Source organism: Cucumis melo, chromosome 10 (assembly GCF_025177605.1).
Source record: "Cucumis melo cultivar AY chromosome 10, USDA_Cmelo_AY_1.0, whole genome shotgun sequence".
Taxonomy (NCBI): domain Eukaryota; kingdom Viridiplantae; phylum Streptophyta; class Magnoliopsida; order Cucurbitales; family Cucurbitaceae; genus Cucumis; species Cucumis melo.
Window position 1 is genome coordinate 2,570,499 of NC_066866.1, and position 20,860 is coordinate 2,591,358.

At 33.0% G+C, this 20,860-nt stretch overlaps 5 protein-coding genes across 6 annotated transcripts; 4 read left to right on the top strand and 1 right to left on the bottom strand.

The window, feature by feature from the left end:
- The first annotated feature begins 1,018 nt into the window (after positions 1 to 1,018).
- On the top strand, positions 1,019 to 3,916 carry LOC103489147 (galactoside 2-alpha-L-fucosyltransferase-like). The gene is made up of 2 exons (XM_008448170.3): positions 1,019 to 1,644; positions 2,315 to 3,916. Exons 1-2 carry the CDS (start codon positions 1,380 to 1,382, stop codon positions 3,763 to 3,765), a joined length of 1,716 nt encoding a protein of 571 aa, XP_008446392.2. The 5' UTR covers positions 1,019 to 1,379; the 3' UTR covers positions 3,766 to 3,916.
- An 890-nt stretch (positions 3,917 to 4,806) lies between these two features.
- LOC103489146 (uncharacterized) lies at positions 4,807 to 7,361 on the top strand. 2 transcript variants are annotated; one of them, XM_008448168.3, is made up of 5 exons: positions 4,807 to 4,986; positions 5,175 to 5,308; positions 5,786 to 5,908; positions 6,671 to 6,773; positions 6,851 to 7,361. In XM_008448168.3, exons 2-5 carry the CDS (start codon positions 5,214 to 5,216, stop codon positions 7,091 to 7,093), a joined length of 564 nt encoding a protein of 187 aa, XP_008446390.1. In that variant the 5' UTR covers positions 4,807 to 4,986; positions 5,175 to 5,213; the 3' UTR covers positions 7,094 to 7,361. The 2 variants fall into 2 exon arrangements, with proteins under 2 accessions (XP_008446390.1, XP_008446391.1); XM_008448169.3 differs by having other exon boundaries at positions 4,844 to 4,986; positions 5,172 to 5,308.
- An 819-nt stretch (positions 7,362 to 8,180) lies between these two features.
- LOC103489145 (mitochondrial uncoupling protein 3) lies at positions 8,181 to 10,170 on the bottom strand. Its single transcript, XM_008448167.3, has 2 exons — positions 9,568 to 10,170; positions 8,181 to 8,956 (listed from the first exon to the last, which is right to left on the bottom strand). Exons 1-2 carry the CDS (start codon positions 9,925 to 9,927, stop codon positions 8,414 to 8,416), a joined length of 903 nt encoding a protein of 300 aa, XP_008446389.1. The 5' UTR covers positions 9,928 to 10,170; the 3' UTR covers positions 8,181 to 8,413.
- A 997-nt stretch (positions 10,171 to 11,167) lies between these two features.
- LOC103489143 (methyltransferase FGSG_00040) lies at positions 11,168 to 12,984 on the top strand. Its single transcript, XM_008448164.3, has one exon. It carries the CDS (start codon positions 11,180 to 11,182, stop codon positions 12,779 to 12,781), a length of 1,602 nt encoding a protein of 533 aa, XP_008446386.1. The 5' UTR covers positions 11,168 to 11,179; the 3' UTR covers positions 12,782 to 12,984.
- Positions 12,985 to 16,855: 3,871 nt separating this feature from the next.
- On the top strand, positions 16,856 to 18,495 carry LOC103489142 (NAC domain-containing protein 2). The gene is made up of 3 exons (XM_008448163.3): positions 16,856 to 17,247; positions 17,349 to 17,629; positions 17,726 to 18,495. The coding sequence occupies exons 1-3, from the start codon at positions 17,082 to 17,084 to the stop codon at positions 18,158 to 18,160; spliced, it is 882 nt and encodes a 293-aa protein (XP_008446385.2). The 5' UTR covers positions 16,856 to 17,081; the 3' UTR covers positions 18,161 to 18,495.
- Positions 18,496 to 20,860: the final 2,365 nt, after the last annotated feature.

Here is a 20,860-nt window from a genome sequence, read left to right on the forward strand (position 1 = left end):
ATCAAACTTTAAGCTCGGACTTATTTAGGTTGCTTAAGGATTAAAGCATACAAACAGTATTTTCACGTACAAATTTCTTATATTGTTGTTATTGCACCAATATTTAAAAGGTTTAGTGAAATTTTGAAGGAGAAAAACCATAGTTAAAGTTGTTGGAAATGAAAATTAATTTGACTAATTTGGAGAGATTTTGTTTTGTTTGAAAAGAAACAAATAGTTATTCAACATAAATTAAATTATTACATTTTAATTATTAAAATATCATTATTTAAGTAATTCTTACTTAAACTATTTCAGTATAAAATAAATGGAAGCATGGAATTCTCTGATTTAAACGAAATGAATACATGTTAATCATATTAGTTATCCTCATGTTTGGTACCCTATTATTTCAATTTTAATAAAGGAAAAAGATAACTTAGACTTCGAACATCTATTACTGTTTTTCCTTTGGGGAAACAATGCCACAAACAACAGACAAAAATACATCATGAAAAATCAACCAAATAAACCACGTTGGATAGAAAGGAAGAAGAAGAAAAGTCGAACACTATGCTAAAATTCTACTTAGTAGAGAATGAGTAAGAAAATTGTATCAATGTTTCAAATAAGAGAAGAAAATAATTCCCAAGCTAAAATGTCATAGACTTTACATTCTCGGTGAAAAAAACGAAATCGTCATTGAAAGGATAAACAAACTTTTGACCATAAGATTCAACCATGGTGTTTTGCACATTAATAGAAAGTCCAATCTATTTAGTAAAATAAGATGAATTCGAAAATGAAGATAATTCAAAGTAAGTAGTCTCGTAACATGAAATCTAAGTATGTTTAAGAGGATGTATTAATGCGATATATCATAATCATGCATTTGTCATTTTGGAAGTAAGCTATAAATTACCTCCAATAATAGACAACTAATTCCCTAATCTTAATTACTTGTCCCCATTTAACATCAATTCCTTTCTCTTTTTATATATTGATTTCCTTCGTTATTCTCCAAAACGGAAAAGAATTGTCCAATTCGGAAACAACATTTAATCCTAACTCCTACTCTCGACGTCCCTAGAGATTTTTCGTATTAAATCGACTTGAATTACTTGACAAATCAGTGTGGATTAGATTTAAATCATGGGGTTGCTCTATATTTCGCCTGATTCATTTCAAAAGTCAATGCTTAATCAATGGCGATACCGACTGCAAATACTATAAAACAATTGAATCATCTCGCCACGTTTAGAAATTTGAACATTTACCTAAAAACCTTCTCTGTTTCGAGCTTGCCCATGAAACCCATTTTGCTTTCTTCTCACTCTAATCGATCCAAGCAAAATATGAAGAAATCCGGGTTTTTTCATATAACCCATTGGAAGTTTTGAATGACGAGGGCTTTTAGAAGACGAACTTCGTATACAAGGCCTATAGATCGCTTCCGATTCCGAGCATCGGCGGACGGTGCTACGAAATCTGGATTCATCAGAGATATGAAGCTGAAGGAGATCTTGACTCCTTTGTTTATTGGTCTTCCGTTGGTTGTTTTTGTCGTTTTGGTGTTTAGGAATTCAACGGTGGATCTTTCCGTGGGTTTTGCTGAAGCCAGAGCATTGGAAAGAGTTCCCAATAATGGGGGTTCTGAGAGTTCAGGTTAATATTTTCATGCGATGAGTATTGATAAACTTTGTACAGTTATCTTTTTCTTTAGCTATAGATCTTTACAAAATTTCATTCATTAATGTCCATGATATGTAGTTGCTGGCTCTTTGAAGATTAAGTTGTCGGACTGTTTTTAAAGCTCTGTTGTCTCTGCTGATGTTATGAATATCATTATTAAACCTCTTTTGGTTGGTTCTGCATAGAGAATGAGATTTTAGTTGTATCTTACATATAATGACTGTCATTATCTTACATCTTTAAATGAATTTAGTTTTTTCAATCTCAACTTTTAGTGGAGCTTCTCATGAGAACCGTTTTTGTCAATATTCCATGAAAGTCGAAATGAAATTTTTGCCTATTTTTTGTATTAGTTTCTTTTATCTATATTGCATCTTGCATGTTATTGAAGTATCAAAAACTTAATTCATTCTTTATGAAAGTCCTTTCACTGTGGATACATCCATTTGCTGAGTCATGTTCTGGCATAAGATAGACAAAATCACATTATTAAGATTTGTGGATTCAACTACCTATCTGATATAGTGATATCACAGGAGAGGAACAAAAAGTTTGGAATTTGTGCATTTTGAATTATACAAGTTTATAATGAATTTAGCATTATATTCTAGTTCTCTTCATTTTTCATGTTCTCAATTGATAGGTTCAGAAAACGGATCCGCTCGACTTTCCAGTGGAGACAAACTTATTGGAGGACTTCTAATTCCTGGATTTGATGAAGGATCGTGCTTGAGTAGATATCGGTCCAGTTTATATCGAAGAACTTCAACCCACAAACCTTCTTTGTATCTCCTCTCGATGCTTAGAGACTACGAAGCACTTCATCGACGGTGTGGTCCCCATACAAAACCATATGATGAAGCAGTAGAGCAACTTAAATCTGGTAATAGTGTTAGTTTGACAGAGTGTAAATATGTTGTGTGGATGTCTTATAGTGGCTTGGGAAACAAGATACTCACTTTGGCTTCTGCATTCCTCTATGCCCTCCTTACCAATCGTGTTTTGCTTGTTGATGGGGGTAAGGATATGGCAGATCTATTTTGTGAGCCCTTCCCAGAAAAATCTTGGTTACTACCAAATGACTTCCCCTTGGTGGATCAATTCGGCAACTTCGATTCAAAATCTCCTAATTGTCATGGAAATATGCTTAAGATGAACACTCTAAATACGTCAATAGAATCAGTCCCATCCTATCTATACCTACATTTGGCTCATGATTATGATGATCACGACAAGCTGTTTTTTTGTGATCAAGAACAGGCTCTTTTAGATAGGGTCCCGTGGCTTATACTGAAGACAGATAACTACTTTGTTCCATCTCTCTTCTTGATCCCATCTTTTGAGCACAAACTGAGTAACTTATTCCCACAAAAAGACACCGTCTTCCATCATCTAGGCCGTTATCTTTTCCACCCATCAAATCATGTTTGGGGTCTAATAACAAGATACTACGAAGCATATCTAGCAAGTGCAGATGAAAGAATAGGAATTCAAGTAAGAGTGTTCGAGAGTGAACCGGGGCCATTCCAACATGTAATGGATCAAATTTTAGGCTGTACTCTTAAGGAGAAGCTACTGCCTGAGGTAGACAAGGAAGGCTCCTCTTCTGTGCCTCTGGAACGCCCGAGAGTGAAAGCTGTTTTGATGACATCTTTAAGTTCTGGATACTATGAACAATTGAGAACCTTGTACTGGGAATACCCGACTAAGACCGGAGATGTCATTACAGTTTATCAGCCAAGCTACGAAATGTATCAGCAGACAGAGAAGAAGACTCACAATAGGAAAGCATGGGCAGAAATTTACCTTCTGAGTTTGAGCGATGTATTGGTGACCAGTGCATGGTCAACATTCGGGTATGTGGCTCAAGGGCTCAGTGGATCGAAGCCATGGATTCTTTACAAGGCTGAGAACATGACCACGCCCAATCCACCATGTCGTAGGGCGATGTCAATGGAGCCTTGTTTTCATGCTCCGCCATTCTATGACTGCAAAGCAAAGAAAGGAATAGATACAGGTAAAGTTGTTCCCCATGTAAGACATTGTGAAGACATGAGCTGGGGGCTTAAGCTTGTTCACCATGAGGATTTATAACACCCACTTGGTTTGTAATGAAATTTGTCCCCATGCCTTGATCTGTTTACTTTGCAATGCCTTTGTTTACCCTTATACATGGAAGTAGTTCAACTATTTAAATGACACGTTAAGAATTTTAAAATAGTAAAATGCTTAAAATTCTTGAGTACTGTTTTATGCTACATGTTAGACAATCATATGGACAGAACTTAGAAGGAATATGAACTCAATTTATGAAGTAGACCATTACTATTCAACAACTTTTCATTCATTTTAAATAATGGTTAGATATAATATTAAATTGAAAAAATTATATAAATCATCCCTAATCTATGAGACACATCCTCGGAGAGTGTTTTAGACAAATAATAAGTTATTATAGACTTAGTTTATTGTAGTTTGATTAAAATAATTCGTGTTTGCAGTAGATTATTTTAGTCTGGGTTATAATAATATATGTTTGATGTATAAATTATTTTAGTTTGATAAATACATAGCAAACGGCAAAAAAAAAAAAAAAGATTAATGTTAAATAATAAAATGGTATGAAATGGAAAAAAGGAGATGAAAAGAAAATCAATTATAAAAACACATGCATACCAAAATTTTCAATTAACATAGCATAATAAATCATTAAGAGATGAGAATTTAATAAAAAAAAATGTAAAGGGCAAGATAATATATAGAACGAAAAATCGATCAACCGAACTCACACTGCCTTAAATTAAGTTGTCAACTCATTTGGATTTGGTTCACTAAAATAGCAAAACCCAACCTATAATATATATATATTAGTTATATTCAATTTCATTAATATGTTTTAAAATTTTAATTTTTTAATAAATTCTTAAAAACTATTCTTTTAAATACTTGGAAGAAAAACTCATTGCATAGTTTGGAATTGAGTTGTTAATCTTAATCTTGTAATCTAATTTCGTAATCAAATTTGGATGATTTAAATTTTTATTTCTTTCTAAAACTAAAATTTAGATAAATAATCGAAGGATTCAAATCAACTCAAATCAATTTTTGTATTCTATGATTGAATTGGATTGGATTAAATTGATTTTCTAATAAGAGTTAACAACATTTATATGAACCGGACTCAATCCGATGGGATGGGTTTTTCTGGGCGGCCCAGCGGTTTCCTTCCAATAAGCCGTCTTGTTCCTTCCCCATTCTGAAGAAGAGATTAGCTGAAGGAATCTCTCTCCAGTTTCATCTTGATCGTATCATCTGGTACGTGGGTGCCTCTCTTCTTTGCTTCTTTTCTATTTCTGCTCGATTTCTCTACATCTTAGTCATTGAAACTAGGTTTAACAATCATCCTGATTTGCTAGTTTCAAACCCTAATGATACCAATGGGGTATTTTTTATATAATATTTGTATTTACTTCTGGGTTTCTCATTTTTATTGTATTCAGTAGATTACTGGTATCTAATCACAATCCAAGAAGGAGGGAGCTATGTCCTTCATGAAAGGAGACTTGCTAACTAAGACTAGAAAGCTCGTCAAGGGCTTGGCCAAAGCAGAACCTGTTTGGCTCAAAGCCATGGAGCAGTCGGTTCTTCCTCTATTCCTCATTCCTCTTTTTTTTTTTTTTTTTTTTTTTTTTTTTTTCTCTCTCTCTCTCTCTTTAGGAGTATTTCATTCTCTAGGATCTTAAAAATGTTCAATTTTTGTTCTTAAGTTGGAGGGAGGGAAGGGTGGATTTCTATATACCTCTTTTGTTTGTATACCTTGGGGGTTTAGCTTGTTAAATCATGTTTTTTAGATGAGTGGAACCTTTTGGTATGTTATTAGATTCAAGTTTCTCAATTTATCTTGTATATGGTATACTTTTTGGTGTTTTTTGGCAGTGGGTTTCTCTCCATTTAATTAAATAAATTTAGACTGCTTATTGAGATGAAAATTTCTTTGGAAGGGCTCAAATTTCTGGATTTTTTCTTTATTCCTGCTGCTTTCTGTTCATGAGTTGAGCATTGTTTGAAACAATTAATCAATTATCTTATCTTCATCCATTAAACTCTTGCTCAGGGCGCCACCTCCTACATTTCCCCGAGTAGATGGAAAAGTTCAGAAAATCACTCTTCCCGAGGATGTATATGTAAAAAAGTTCTTCCAGAAACATCCAGACTCAGCATACCACGATGCCATCAAGTATGATACTTCTCTTATACGTGTAGTTTGTCTTATTTTACTACATCATACATGTTTGGAATGAGGAATTGATTTTGTTGTTTGAGAACAACTTGTCTGCCTTGAAGTGAAATTATCTCAGGTTCTTAGGCTCTTGTGAAATTTCTACCTTAAAGGGTTTGAAGTACACGTCATGTAGGATACTCTGGTTGGATACTTATGAATTAGAGTTCCATATGCCTACTGCTTAAGAGGCCTTGCAATCGATTGTTGAATTTGAATGTCTGTCTGCATTGTGCATTTAATCATTGTCGACAGTGAGCTAATTCTTCTGACTTCTGAGGCCGAATGTTTTCATAACTATAGTGAGGCCATTTCTTCGTCTAATTACACAAAAGTAAGTTGTGTTTTAAAGAGTTGGCCTGCTTCCTATTAAATAGTATGCTTTGGCTTCTAATCAATCAGTAGAGACATGCTTGGTTTAAAATAGATCAGCTGATAAAAAAGTTCCTGATGTCACTTTGCATTTTTGGAAGAATGGTAAGTTGAGTTTGTCATTTGTCAAATGCATGCTCTTAGAATCTCTAATATATATACATATATATATATATATATATATATATATATATATATATATATATATATATATATATATACACGTTGTAGAGTTTTATCTTGCATTGCATTGGGTGAAATTTTGATGTCCAGAAGATGAAAACTATAGGAAAAAAAAAAAAAAAAAAATAGAGATAGTTCCTAAATAATTGGCTTTTGTTGCAACAGGTTCTTGGACTTTAATCCTGTTCCAGCCCGAATATTTGCCTGGCGGGTGCTTGAACTGAAGGAACAAGGTGTCAGTGAGGAGGAAGCCATGGCAGCAGCCAATGTATGGATTACAGTTCCTTTACCCATATACTTCTCTTGAATCTCTTCATTTTGTCAACATTGTCTTTTGTCATTCAGATGGAATACCGGGCAGAGAAAAAGATGAAAAAGAAGGCGTACTCTCGCTTGAAGCAAATTGCACGTCTTCAAGGGAAGAAACCTCCTCCTAACCCTTTTCCAAGTGCTATAAAGCAGATACAAGCCGAGGAAAGGAAATACGTCCGGGATCGTTTCTTCAATCCCAAGATTAAAGAGATTGCACAAAGGTTGAAGGAGGAGAAAGCAGCTGAAATGCAGGAAAGGAAGCGAGGCGGCTGGTGATGGAATATTCCATTCACCCATCCCTGCTTCTGGAAACTAGCTTTTGCAATAATTTTGACAGTTCAGTAATTGAGAATATTGTTAGATTCAAGCGAACACCATATCTGAAGCATTGGTTCAAGTATGTTAAAAGATTTTCCTTTTGATGTTATTTAATTATTCGATGGGTGACCCTCTCTGAAGGTGGCAATGCCAATGCGCACCTTGATAAATGTTCGATCAACTTTTAATCATATTGATCCAATTCAATTTACATCAGTTTTTTCTATATTACATTATTTTTTACAATGGAACATATAGGAATCTAGAGATAATTGTATAATAGACCTCAATCTAGAAATTTAAAATGTTTCTTTTTTCTGTTACTTGAAACTAAAGAATTTTGCTCTCTTGCTTGCTTCATCAATTCAAAGTTCACAATTACGCCTCAATTTTTCCCCACTTTGTTCATCTCGATTTTCCTTCCTCCAGTTATGCCGATCATTCTTCTATCTTCTCTTTCTCCATTTCCCGTAAGCGATTGAAATGTTGCTGATAGAACTCCAGAAGAAAGATGAATCTTAGGAGATGAATCTTATTCAATAAAAGTATCATAACGAAGAGTTACTCCCTCAGTGTCTTTTCTATCTTTCAAGGATGTAAACAGTACCCGCAAAGATGTAAACAAATGATTAACAAAACTCTCATACCCACTTGTGGACCTCCCTTCACTATTTAAACCCTAACTAACTGTGGTTCCAACTCTAGCAACAACACTCACCATAATACATGTGCTCCCCTTATTTCCTTTTCTACTACTTCTACTATACTGCCAAATGATTGGTAACCTAACATTTGCTTTAAATGCTAGATGTATTGGACTAAGATTGGAGATCAAGCGTGAGTGAAAGATGAAAGACCAACAGAGAGCAAGACAGGAAGTGAAGATCGATTGGAGATCAAGTGTGTGAGAGATGAAAGACCAATCAATAGAGAGCAAGACAGGAAGTGAAGATCGAAAAAGTGAGAAAAGTGAAAGATCAATACGTGCACAAAGTTTCGTTTTCATAATTTCACACCTAACAAAAAGATAAAATAACAACAAAAATAATAATAATCAAAATTGACATTTTATTTCTATCCCAATATTGGATCATACATTCGATGGACCACAATTTTAATATCAAATAAACTTAAATGCTATTTCCGCTCATGCCAAAGCTAATCAATATCCCACCCTTTATCTGCTAACGTTTACTTGGTTTGGCACAAAAAACTCGATTCCAACGAGTTCATAGCATTTGTTTTTTTTAGGCCAACAAGTTCATAGCAATTGAATAACTAGAAGGAAGATAACCCAGCAAGTTTACGAAACTTCTCATAAGACACCCAGAAGACAAATTGCCAAGGACCAAGCCTGGCCCAAGTAGGAAAAAACCCCTTCCACAAAGCTCTCAATCCTTCAACTTTAACAGTCTTCACAAGACAATCATAAGAGCTGTTGTACTTGGTAATTCCTTCCTTGCTAGCAGCTTGATTCATCATTCTTGTCTTTACAACATCGGCTGGACAACTCAAAGCAGTTGCACACAGACCCGAAATTACAGAAGCACAGGTGTGGCCAAAAATATTATCTCCAGCTATTTGATTCTGAATAACAAAACGTTTAGCATGATCATAGCAGGCTAATTCTCCCATGTTAACCAAAAATGCTCTTTGAACATTTGGAACAACCCCTTTCCAAAGTCCAACAACCCCTTCTCCACGCACTATCTTGGTCAAGGCATCGAAAGGCCCTGAGTATCTAGGTTGCAGACCTTGACTTATTAGACGCCCATCAGCTTGCATCCTCACCTTAACAAGATCAGCAGGACTTGCCACTACCTGAAATGCTAATGGTAAACACAAAAAAGACATTGATATTTAGCAAAGTCTTCAGTATGTTAAGAATATCAATAACTTTGAATTTAGTGATAGTTTAACATATGGGTCTATAGAAAAACAAATATTTTATAACTATCATTGGTCGGTCTAGTTGTGAATGGATAGCTTGGATATGATAAAGGGAGAGAATGATTCAATTCATGATAGCTGTCTATCTTGGATTTAATATCTAACAAGTTTTCTTGAGATAGGGTGAGATGAGTTGCCCTGCAAGATTAGTAAAGATAGTTGAGGTGTGCACTAAAGGCAAAATGTATATTTTGTGCCAATTTTCAAGCTCACAATTTGACAGTTCAGATAATGGCTGTAATTTTCGGACTCATCCTAGATTCACAAAATTCAAAGCAATGAGAGAATTCTATCAATTCCATCATGTTACAATTGGGAAGATTGGCACAACTACTATAGAGATCATACATTTCATGAATTTGTTAATAACTCAATTAGCTAAATATCTCCACGTTGCAGTTCATTGGCAAATACAAATATCTTAAATGTACCATATCGTTAATCAAAGCCTCAATAAAATGATAATGTGGAAAAATTGGAACCTGAGCAATGGAGCCGGAGATTCCACCGACAAGAGCCTTGGAATGGAAGGAAACAGAGCCAGCATCGGACGCAAGGAAGAGGGATCGGAGGTGTTCGTATCCAACGATTCGTATGGGCGTATAGAAGAGGTGCCTGAGAATCGCGGGAGACAAGCCTTTGTAGAGGGCAAAAGGACCTTGGTCCTTGACAATGGCTGAAGCGAGTCTGAAGGCATTTGTGGAGCGAGAGGAAGAGGAAGACTCGCCGTGAAGCTGAAGCCTGGTCTTAGTGAGGTCTATGGGGAAGGTGGCGGACTCCGCCACCATGGCGGAGAGGCCAGTGAGCAACAATTTGGTGTAGGGATTGTGGGTTGCTTCCATGTTCTTCCCTTGTTTTCATTGACCATTTCCCAAAACCCTATTCTTCCACTAAGAGAAATTTAGGGCTACCACTCTACTAATCCAAATAGCCCACCTTTTCAGCTCTTGTGGCTAATTCTATTAATTTTTTGTGCTCAATGTCAATGGATTATTCTATTGAACTTTTTTGTATGAGTTTCTTTATTTAAGTTTCTGTTCGAAAACAAGCTGTGAATTTTGTTTGAATTCATGTTTGATGGTTAAATTCTTGGTTTTGTTGTTCATTAGTTCATTGTTCTTGTTTGTTAATGTTCTTCACTCCAAATTAGTACAATTTCATTCTACTATCCTTTTTCTTATTTATATCATTCTACCATCTAAATTTACAAACGATACTCGTTTTACATTGTCCTATCTAAAACAATTTTATTCTAATTCTAGAGTGTTGGATCAACTCCTAGTACATGTGTATTTTGTAGAAAAAATTGAGAGAGTATCATGTGACTTGACTCCTTTGCCAATTTGGAGTCTTCTTTGATTTCGATGCAACGTTTCTCGACTCACTTTGATCATATTTCCTAATTTTTTGTTTTGAATTGATTAAAGATGATTGATGGTTGTCTTAGCAAGTGATCTTCGCATTTTGGAGTCGAGATTCGACACCATTTATTCTTTTTTCATCTTCTAGGCAAGCTATTTGGAGTGACGTGTTCTTGTGGGGAAGATGTTTCGATAATATATCTTATTTGTGTACTTCAAAGCTCGACTAAATTTGCCAAATGAATGTAAAGTTTGGAGAGTATTATGAACCGTTGTAGTTTATCCTAGTCGAAGGGTTGTAATTTATCATAGTCAAATATGAGATATTTTTTAAGACCTTTACAGATGGTTAGTCAAATTGAACTATTAATATATATATATTGTTATTTTTTATTGCACTTAAATTATTTATTTGTTTTCTCAACTCTTTTTGGAGAGCTAAACTCATATATTTTCCCAACACATCTGTGATTCTATGATAAATTATTGCAATTACTATATTAATGTCGATGAACGGTTTCAACAAAGAAAATCGAAGATGAACGGTCCCGACATAACCGTTGAACAGTTAGACTTTTTAAAACCATTTGAGTCCAAATGGAAGAGAGAGGGAAAGAGATTCGTAATATGACCGTTACAATCCCACAATTCAAAATTTTCCCAGAAATTACGACGATCAACAAACACAAGAAAACAACCATTTTCACTTTTTAACTCACCTTCCGAAACAGCAATGGCGGACCAACAGCAACATCTCAAAGACCCAGAAATGGCGGAAGCAGAAATGCAAATTCTCAGATCTAAAGCTACAGAACTTCTTCTCAGAGAAGAATGGAACGACGCTGTTTCTACCTACACTCAATTCATCACCATCTGCAGAAACCAAACCCCGAACACAAATCTCCATCTTTCCAAGCTTCAAAAATCTCTCTGTTTAGCCCTTTGCAACAGAGCTGAAGCTCGATCCAAACTCAGAATTTTCGAAGAAGCCTTGAGAGATTGCGAGGAAGCTTTGAAAATCGAGAGCACCCACTTCAAAACTCTTCTCTGCAAAGGTAAAATTCTGCTGAATCTCAACAGGTACTCATCGGCATTGGAATGCTTCAAAACGGCTCTGTTTGATCCACAGGTAAGTGGAAACTCCGAAAATCTAAATGGGTATGTCGAGAAATGCAAAAAGCTCGAACATTTGTCTAAGACTGGAGCTTTCGATCTCTCTGATTGGGTTCTAAATGGGTTTCGTGGGAAATCCCCAGATTTGGCTGAATTCATCGGTCCAATACAGATTAAAAGATCTGGGATTAGTGGACGTGGGCTATTCGCAACGAAGAATGTAGACTCTGGAACTTTGCTGCTAGTAACCAGAGCAATCGCTATCGAAAGAGGGATTTTGCCAGAAAATTGCGATGAAAATGCCCAATTGGTAATGTGGAAGAATTTCATCGATAAAGTCACAGATTCTTCCACAAAAAGTACCAAAACAAAGAATTTAATTGGTTTACTCTCGAGTGGTGAAGCAGAGGAGGATCTCGAGGTTCCTGAAATGAGTATCTTCAAGCCAGTAGAGGATCACATTAGCCCAAGTGAAATGAGTAACATTCTCAGCGTTTTGGATATCAATTCCCTAGTTGAAGATGCAAATTCTGCTAAAGTTCTAGGCAAAAACAGAGATTACTATGGAGTTGGGCTATGGATTTTACCTTCATTCATCAACCATTCATGTATCCCCAATGCCAGACGCCTACACATTGGAGATCACATTCTAGTCCACGCATCCAGAGACATAAAAGCGGGGGAAGAGATCACATTCACATATTTCGATCCGCTTTCATCATGGAAAGACCGCAAGAGAATGTCAGAGACATGGGGGTTCAATTGCAATTGCAAACGGTGTCGATTCGAGGAAGAAATCAGCAACAAAGAAGAGATGAAAGAGATTGAAATGGGAATGAGAGGGGGAATTGAAATGGGGGCAGCAATTTACAAGTTGGAAGAAGGAATGAGGAGATGGATGGTGAGAGGAAAAGAGAAGGGGTATTTGAGGGCTTCATTTTGGGGAGCATATTTTGAATTGTTTAGTTCAGAGAAGGCAATGAAGAAATGGGGAAGAAGAATTCAAGGAATGGAAATGGTGGTGGATAGTGTGGTTGATGCAGTGGGGAGTGATGAGAGAGTGGTTAAGATGATGGTGGAAAGGTTTAAGAGAAATAATAATGATAATAATGGTGGGGTTATGGAAATGGAGAAGGTTTTGAAGTTGGGAAGAGGTGTTTATGGGAAAGTGATGAAGAAACAAGCTTTGAGGTGTCTTCTTGAACTTGGTGGCAGCCATTAATATGGCCACTAGAGCTTTTGTAGCTATTAGTTATATCACCCTTCTTTTTCATTTTTTATATTTTCTGGTTTCTTCTTCCCATTTGCTTCTGTTTTTTGAAGCTTTTAACGGGGCACATAGAGTTGTTTTGATTTTATGGAATCCTTTCCTTAAAATTTAGAGGAACATGGTCAATAAAGATTTAAACAACTTTGTTTTTTTTTTTTTTTTTCCTTTTTGCAAGATAATATTTTGGGTCGTGTGGGGTCTAGGTTTATATACTTGTTTTCTCTAGGTATTATTACTATTTGAGCCTAACTATATATTGACGCACACGATGTAACTTGAGCCTAACTAAATTGATTGAGACACTATGTTTACAACAACTAAAGGATTAGAGGATTTGAATCTCTAAGATTTTAATACCCTTAACTTGCATAAACATCGGAAGGGTTTGGAGACTAGACATTCTACGCAAATATTATATCAAAACTTCAATTGATTTAAAGCTAAAGGTGATAGATTTTGGAAAATTAAATATTATATCAAAACCTCAACTCTCCAAAACACTATTGAAGAGTTGTTAGTCCAATTTAGTTGGGTTCTAGATTGTGAGATTGTTTTTAAAGATAGTGTAAGAAGTTAAAATCATATTATTGATATTTGTTAACGGTGAGATTTACAAAAAAAAAAAATCATGGACCAAAGGAAGAAGTGAAGTTAAACAATTTCACTCCCCTTACCTCCTACTTCTTAGGTCAAACGTGCTCTAAATGTAGGTATGTGTTTGTGTGCATGTGGTGATTTCCCTAACTCGACAAATATTAGGTATTGGCATTTGAACTCCCACCTCGAACAAATGAGTACATGTATCACATGTTCATATCGATGATTAAAATCAAATTTATACCTAACTAAAGTAAGAATTATTATTTTTTAAAAATAGAATTAATCTAAACAAATGATAAAATAAAAATTATGATTGATTTCTCTTTTTCTTTACTCTTAAGCTATATGAAATCTAATTGAGTTTTAAAATAAAATTAATTATGTTTAAAACAAAAGGGATTATCTAATCCAACAAGCCTCACCCACCATAATGTTCCATTTTAAAATAGTTTGTCACATCCTAATCGTCATCTATGATTTTGTCACGTTGGTATTTAAAAAAATTAAAATAAACTAATGACAAAGTTTTTTTTTTTCTTTTAATTTTAAATTTGGAATGTCAAAAGGCAAACCAAAATTAATTAGAGCAATCCATATCCCCTTTGGTCCGCATGCAAAGTTTATCTCATCCTATTCGTCACCACTTTCCCTCTTCTTAATTAACCACAATACTATTCTTTCTTATTAAACAAATAAAAACAACAATAAAAAGAAATACCACTTTTTAATAAAATAATAAATGACTATGTAATTCTTAAAATATTATTACAATAGTTTCTTTTAATCCCATTCATGCAATTTTTTATATTTATTTTGTAGCCAATTTAAAAAAGAATAAAAATAAATTTTTTAAAATAATTTCTTTTCATTTTCAATTTTTTTTTCTTTGGCTTTAATTACCATGAAAAGAAAAACATAGGCAGAAATGATGCTTACAACTTAATTTAATTTTAAAAAAATATATATGTAAACCAAATATTTATTAATTAGGATCTATTAACTCAAAATTACTAACTATATTACTAAACTTTTTTACAAGCGAATCTATTTAGATAATTCATTACAAATTCGTAAATATTAAAATTGTTATAATATAAATACAAGCAAATTTGTCACATGGTTTTTCCTAATACAAGAATATAAAAGTCGATAATGTCGAGTATATAAAAAGTCAATAAATTTAATAGAAAGTTGTGGCTATATCCTTTCGATTTTTATATTTTTCTATAATTTCATCGTATGTGACAAATAAAAGTCAAAACAATCGAAATTTGATAATTATAATTATTAGTTTAAAGTTTTAATATTGACACCCTTGTATATATATAAAATATGAATAAAATATATCAGTATTTAGTAAAGGCAGAAAGCTTTAATCATCCTGCCATCAAATCCATGAGAGCTATATCCACTCAAGTTACATCCTGATTGGTATACTTAAAAAGAAAAATTCAAACATCCAATTTTGACTAGAAATTCCACGTCAGAGAAACAACAACAATAATTATAAATAAAAAAGAAATTCCATCTTCCCTCATGGAATATTCTTTCTAATTAACATCATTAATAAATCGAAGAAATGGAATCCTCACTGATCCCAATGCCACGCGTCAATCTCCTTCGTCGTTTTGTGGCAGAAATTAAAATTAACGAATATAAAATCTGCCGACGTGGAAGACTGACCTGGATGGATAACAACCACAAGCAATCAATCTTTCTCCGCCTAATTCGCTTCCTCTTCAGTGCTTATCCTAATCTTCTAAACTCCAAGATTAAGGGACACGAGGGCTAATTTTTTTGCTACGTGGCAGCTTCTAATCGTGCTTTTCTTTCCACCAATCACTAATCAGCTTTTAGTTACAGCCAAATTAAAATCACCTAATCCCAATTCTCTCCCTATCCTACGTGGGGGGGACTATTGTGTTTTGTCCTTCATGAAACTTCCTTAATTATGGAGGCTCCCCATGATGTCATGTGACATCTAGAAAAATTAAATTATACTTTAGGATAAAGACAATTTTATCTCTTCCTATTTCTACAGTGATATGTACCTAACGATTTTAATTTGGTTTCACTATAGTTTTAGTTTTATTGGTTAAATATCTTAAAATGTTCTATACTCTTACTTGTGTTCACATTGGTACTAAATGTTGAAGGATTCTTCAAATTCAAGTTACAGAAAGTTGTTTGTCGTATTATCTAAGAATAGGGTAAATTCTTGAACGTCCCTGTGGTAAGATATTTTAACTTCTTATTGTCCAAATTAGTTCTACCATTTTTTAATATAATTCTTTTAAAAGATAATTATCGATATAATAATTATTACCCGTAAAATTGTTAGCTACCCAATTTTTTATTAGATTATCTCTCTCTCATCTCTAAGTAAAACTAGACTAATAAGTGTAGGAAAATATTTTTTGTTTGATTCTTGCACTCGTTGTTCAATCATGTTATTCGTTGAAAATATTTTCTCTCTTTTTCGTTATTATTTTTATAAGTATATTAACTATTGAATAGTAAGTTTCGAGAACTCAAAAGGTAAAAAAGGAAGAGAGGAATGAAAATTATATTAATGGATCACAAAAGGAGAAAAGATTATGAAAAACAAATTAGTAAAAAGAACCTTGAGTGAGAGTTAGTATCGGCATGTGTGTATTATAATTTCACTTTGTGATGATACAAACAATATGATACAATAATTTACATTAAAAGAAAAAGTGAGTGGAATTTCATGTCATTAAAAGAAAAACCTAAGTATTGAAAAAACCAAATTAAAAAAATCGCACATTATAATGGTCAAAATTTTAGGTTTTAAAGGACTGGATTTGACAAAATGGGTTATGAACACTTGATTAGAATACTAGAAAATTGCAAAATTTCATTATTAGATATAGAAAAATGAGTTAGGAATTTTGTTTTTGTGTTGGTTTGATTTGATTTGATTTGTGGGAATAATTAAATGGGAAAGAATGGAAAAGAAAAGAAGAGTGTGGAGGAATGAAGAAAATCCCAAATGTCAAATATTCAATGAGAGAAAAAAGAAGAAGAAGAAGAAGAAGATAGATAGAAGTGTGAAAGATAAGACCACCACATGGTTTAAAAAAATGGCATCTTCTTCAATATTCGGATAACCTTATCATGTCCAAAAAAGTAAAATATATTAATAAAATAAATCTTTAAACAATTATGAAAATAAAAACTTCAAAACTGATATAAATAATAGAAAATCGATGTAGAGATTTATACCATTCATTAATCACATGTTAGTTACATCTATTACAAAGAGATGGAACAATTTATTATTAAAGAGAAAACATCAAATACAAATCCATAAATATTTATGGGATTAAAGAGGTTATGAAAATTTAGTATATGGTTAGATGTGATTGGATAAATAGGTAAAGTGTATAAAGGTAAATGTAACATGAGACTCACCACATTCATCTAAAGCCGCCAAGATAGGAAGATGAAGTCAAAGAAAACACCAATCAAAAACTGCCACTCTACACAAAACGACCAAACCCACCAAACATAAAAGCCCCATTCATCTCCATTCCAACATTTCAAAAACCTTCATTTCTTTCTTCTGTTTTGCCTAAACCTTAAAATACCACATTCATTCTTTCATTTAATCCCAAAATTCACTTCACAAATGAAGAAGAAAACCTGCACTGAGCTTCCTCCTGGCTTCAGATTTCACCCAACTGATGAAGAATTGATCATGTTTTACCTTAGAAACCAAGCCACTTCCAAACCATGCCCTGTTTCCATAATCCCTGAAGTTGATATCTACAAATTTGATCCTTGGGATTTGCCTGGTAAATCACCTTTTTCCTTATATGACTTTACCTTAAACTTTCATCACTATGTTATGTTCTTTTTCTCATGTTTTTCGTCTTTGAAAAACTAACTTTTGCAGAGAAGGCTGATTCAGGTGAAAACGAATGGTACTTCTTCAGCCCAAGAGATCGGAAATACCCAAACGGGGTTCGGCCTAATCGTGCGGCGGTATCGGGGTACTGGAAGGCGACCGGAACCGATAAGGCGATTTATAGTGCATCAAAGTATGTTGGAGTAAAGAAAGCTTTGGTTTTTTACAAAGGGAAGCCACCAAAAGGTGTTAAAACTGATTGGATTATGCATGAGTATCGTTTGATTGAATCAAATAAACAATCAATGAAACATTCAGGCTCCATGAGAGTAAGTTTCTTTTTTTCCCCTCAAAAGTTGGAATTTTCTTGTTTATGTTATTGAAAATCAGTTAAATAATGGGTTGTGTTTATGTTGTTGTTTCAGTTGGATGATTGGGTTTTGTGTAGAATATACAAGAAGAGACATTCAAACAAAGGGTTATTAGAGGAAAAGACAGAGGAATTAGCAACACAAAACGATGTCATAGAAGGGAATGGACAAGGACAACAAATGATGAAATTTCCAAGGACTTTTTCAATAACACATCTATTGGATTTGGATTATTTAGGCCCCATCTCTCAGCTTTTCAATGATACTTCAAGTATTAACCCAACGCTTGGGTTTCAAAACAACACTGCAGCAGCAGCAGCAGCAGCTTTTACAAGTGTTGGGAAAGTAGAGGAAGGAGAAATAATGCCATTAGATTACTCATCTTCTTCAACAGATTTTCAAGTGAATCACAACAACAATTTCTTTAATCAACCCATATTTGTCAACAATCCTGCTAATGATTGGAATGCCCATGGCTTCAGCAGATGAAAGAAGAAAGAAGAAAGAAGACGGAAAAAAAAAAAAAACCTGATAGAAATTAGATCCAAATATACTTTAGAAAAGAAAAAAAAATTAATTGTGAATATTGTTTGTTTAAAGTTAGAAGATCATGTTTATCTTTATGGGATGAAATCAGGAAAAGTCAATAGTTTTCATTATAGATTCAATGTGCAGATCAGATTCTGTGTAATTAGTTGATTGATTTGCGACTTCAGATTTCAATCTCGTAGGCACAACAAAAAATTACTTGAAGTGTTTTTTTCAGTTTTAACAAATGGTATTGATATGAAAAGATTTGAAGTTTTGACCTGTTAGGTCGACAATATATATTCAGTTGAAGTGTGTATGGATTTGTTAGATCATGTAATTAGAAAATGGTATGATATAATTTAGATTCTTAGTAAATATTTTATTTGAGGAAAGATATAGATTCTATTGAGTTTTTACAATACATTTCAAGTAAGAAATATTGGTTGGATTTTATCAAAATATTAGAAGCAATTATCTAATAATATCCAAAATGTTTAAGCAAGTGGTGGCTGCAAACATTATAAAAGGTGTCTATTCTTTGGTTTCAAATTCATTCCATTTGAACCACTTCACGGTATGATAGCTTAATTTGTGTAAGTAGTGTATGGAGAAAGTATTTTTATTTTTTGTTGCAATTGGAGTTACAAGAGTATTATGTTTTTGGGTAATTAGTATCCATTAACGATTTTTAGAATAATTATTAATTATATAAGAATATTATTAAAAAAATTATAAATATAACAAAATCTATTGGCGAAAGACTTCTATCACTACTCTTAAGGGCGGAAGAGGGATTGAGTTATAAGAGTTAGAGTTATGATAAACCTAGTGTTATGATAAATCTAGGATTATGATAAGATGTGTTTGGGGAAAAGTTATGAAAGGTTATGATAAGATATGTTTGAGAGAAAATTTATGAAGGAAGTGTTACGATAAGATGTTTAGGGGAAGAGTTATGCAAAAAGTGTTATAATATATATATATATATATATATATATATATAAATTCATATTATGAATCAAATACACAAATTTTGTATATTTAGTTGAAAAATGGTTGAGGGGGTTACTAGGATTATGATAACCCTTCCCCCAAACGACGGTTGAGTTACATAACCCAACCCTCCCTTTTACAATACTTCTCCTAAACATGATTTTGATATATTTTACTATATTTATAATTTTTTAAAAATATATTGTTATATACTTAGTTATTTTGAATCTAATTATTATATTTACTTTTGTTTTCTTTATAATTGAAGTAGAGATTTCTTGGGTTTGCACTTAGGCTTATACGATTCATGAACCTAGTCCTTGAAGCTAAATTAATTAGATTTTAAGTTTGGTTATCATTTTAACCAAATTAAATCTATTTTCGATTTGACTTTAAACGTAAACATTAAATTTATTTTAAACATGAATAACACATGCATTATCATAGTTTTTCAAATTACGACTTCAATTTCTCAAAATTTTAACATTTCGTGATTTCGTGGTTAATTTGATAAATAACACCCTAATTTACCATTCATCCAAAATCTCTCCCCTCAACAATTGAATTTTTTTAATTATGGTTTTCGACTTTGAATTTCAATTATCTTCTCTTCCATAACAACAACAAAAATGTAATGTGAACGGAGTAGAAAAAGAAGACACAAAATTGAAAATGGGTTCCAAGTTTCAACCTGTTATGTAATGTATACATAACATTGAAATTGGCCTATAGTCTAAAACTAAAAAAACTATTTAGTAAATTTATTTTGGTTTTATTGGTTTAAGCCAATTCTTACACGAAAGCCATCCCCATTCGACAATGCGTTGCTTATCCAAAACGACAAGTCGGTTTAACAGCAAATCGACAGATAATAATAAAATAAATAAATAAATAAATAAATAACAATAATAACTAAAAATAGGAAGGAAAAAAAAAAGGGTCAAAGAGGCGCGTGGAAAGTAACGAAGAACTTAGTTGGGAATTGGATAACAGGTGTTAAGGAAAAATATAAATACAAATATATTAGTGCAATTACTACGTCATAAGGTTGAATAATGGAATTAAATTATTCACTAATCATCGCCTAAACTGGTGGAATTTGAGTTCCATTTTGTCGTGACATGTGTTATATATATATATATATATATATATGTATATATACTGTGGGCTAAGTTAAGGAAACATGATTAAGCTCTTTGGTTAGTTTAATAATGATTTATGTGTATGACACGAGCCACGTTGTTTTGTTTAATTATTTTAGGATTTGGGTACTCGTGAGATGACAAATATTTGAAATGTAACCAAAGTTTGGATAACGTGTATGTTTGTAAGAGTTTATATCTTTATTTATTTATCATGACTTTTTTTCATATGGAACAAAGGGTTGAGAAGGACTTGGACCCTTAGACCTATTGCAAGACTATTTCTAAAATTAATTATAAAAAATGAAAAGAAAATAAACTTAAAATAATGTTATAAAATAAATAGTAACAGTATTTCTAATTTTGGAAATTTTGTCAAATTATTTATAAGTAGAGCAATTTTGTCCAAAATTTTATTCTATATTTTTTTAAATATTTTGATTAAATATTAAATTTATACTCTTTGTTATTCATTTTTTAGCAATATTTTTAAAATTGAAGTGATGAAAACTATTTAAAAAAG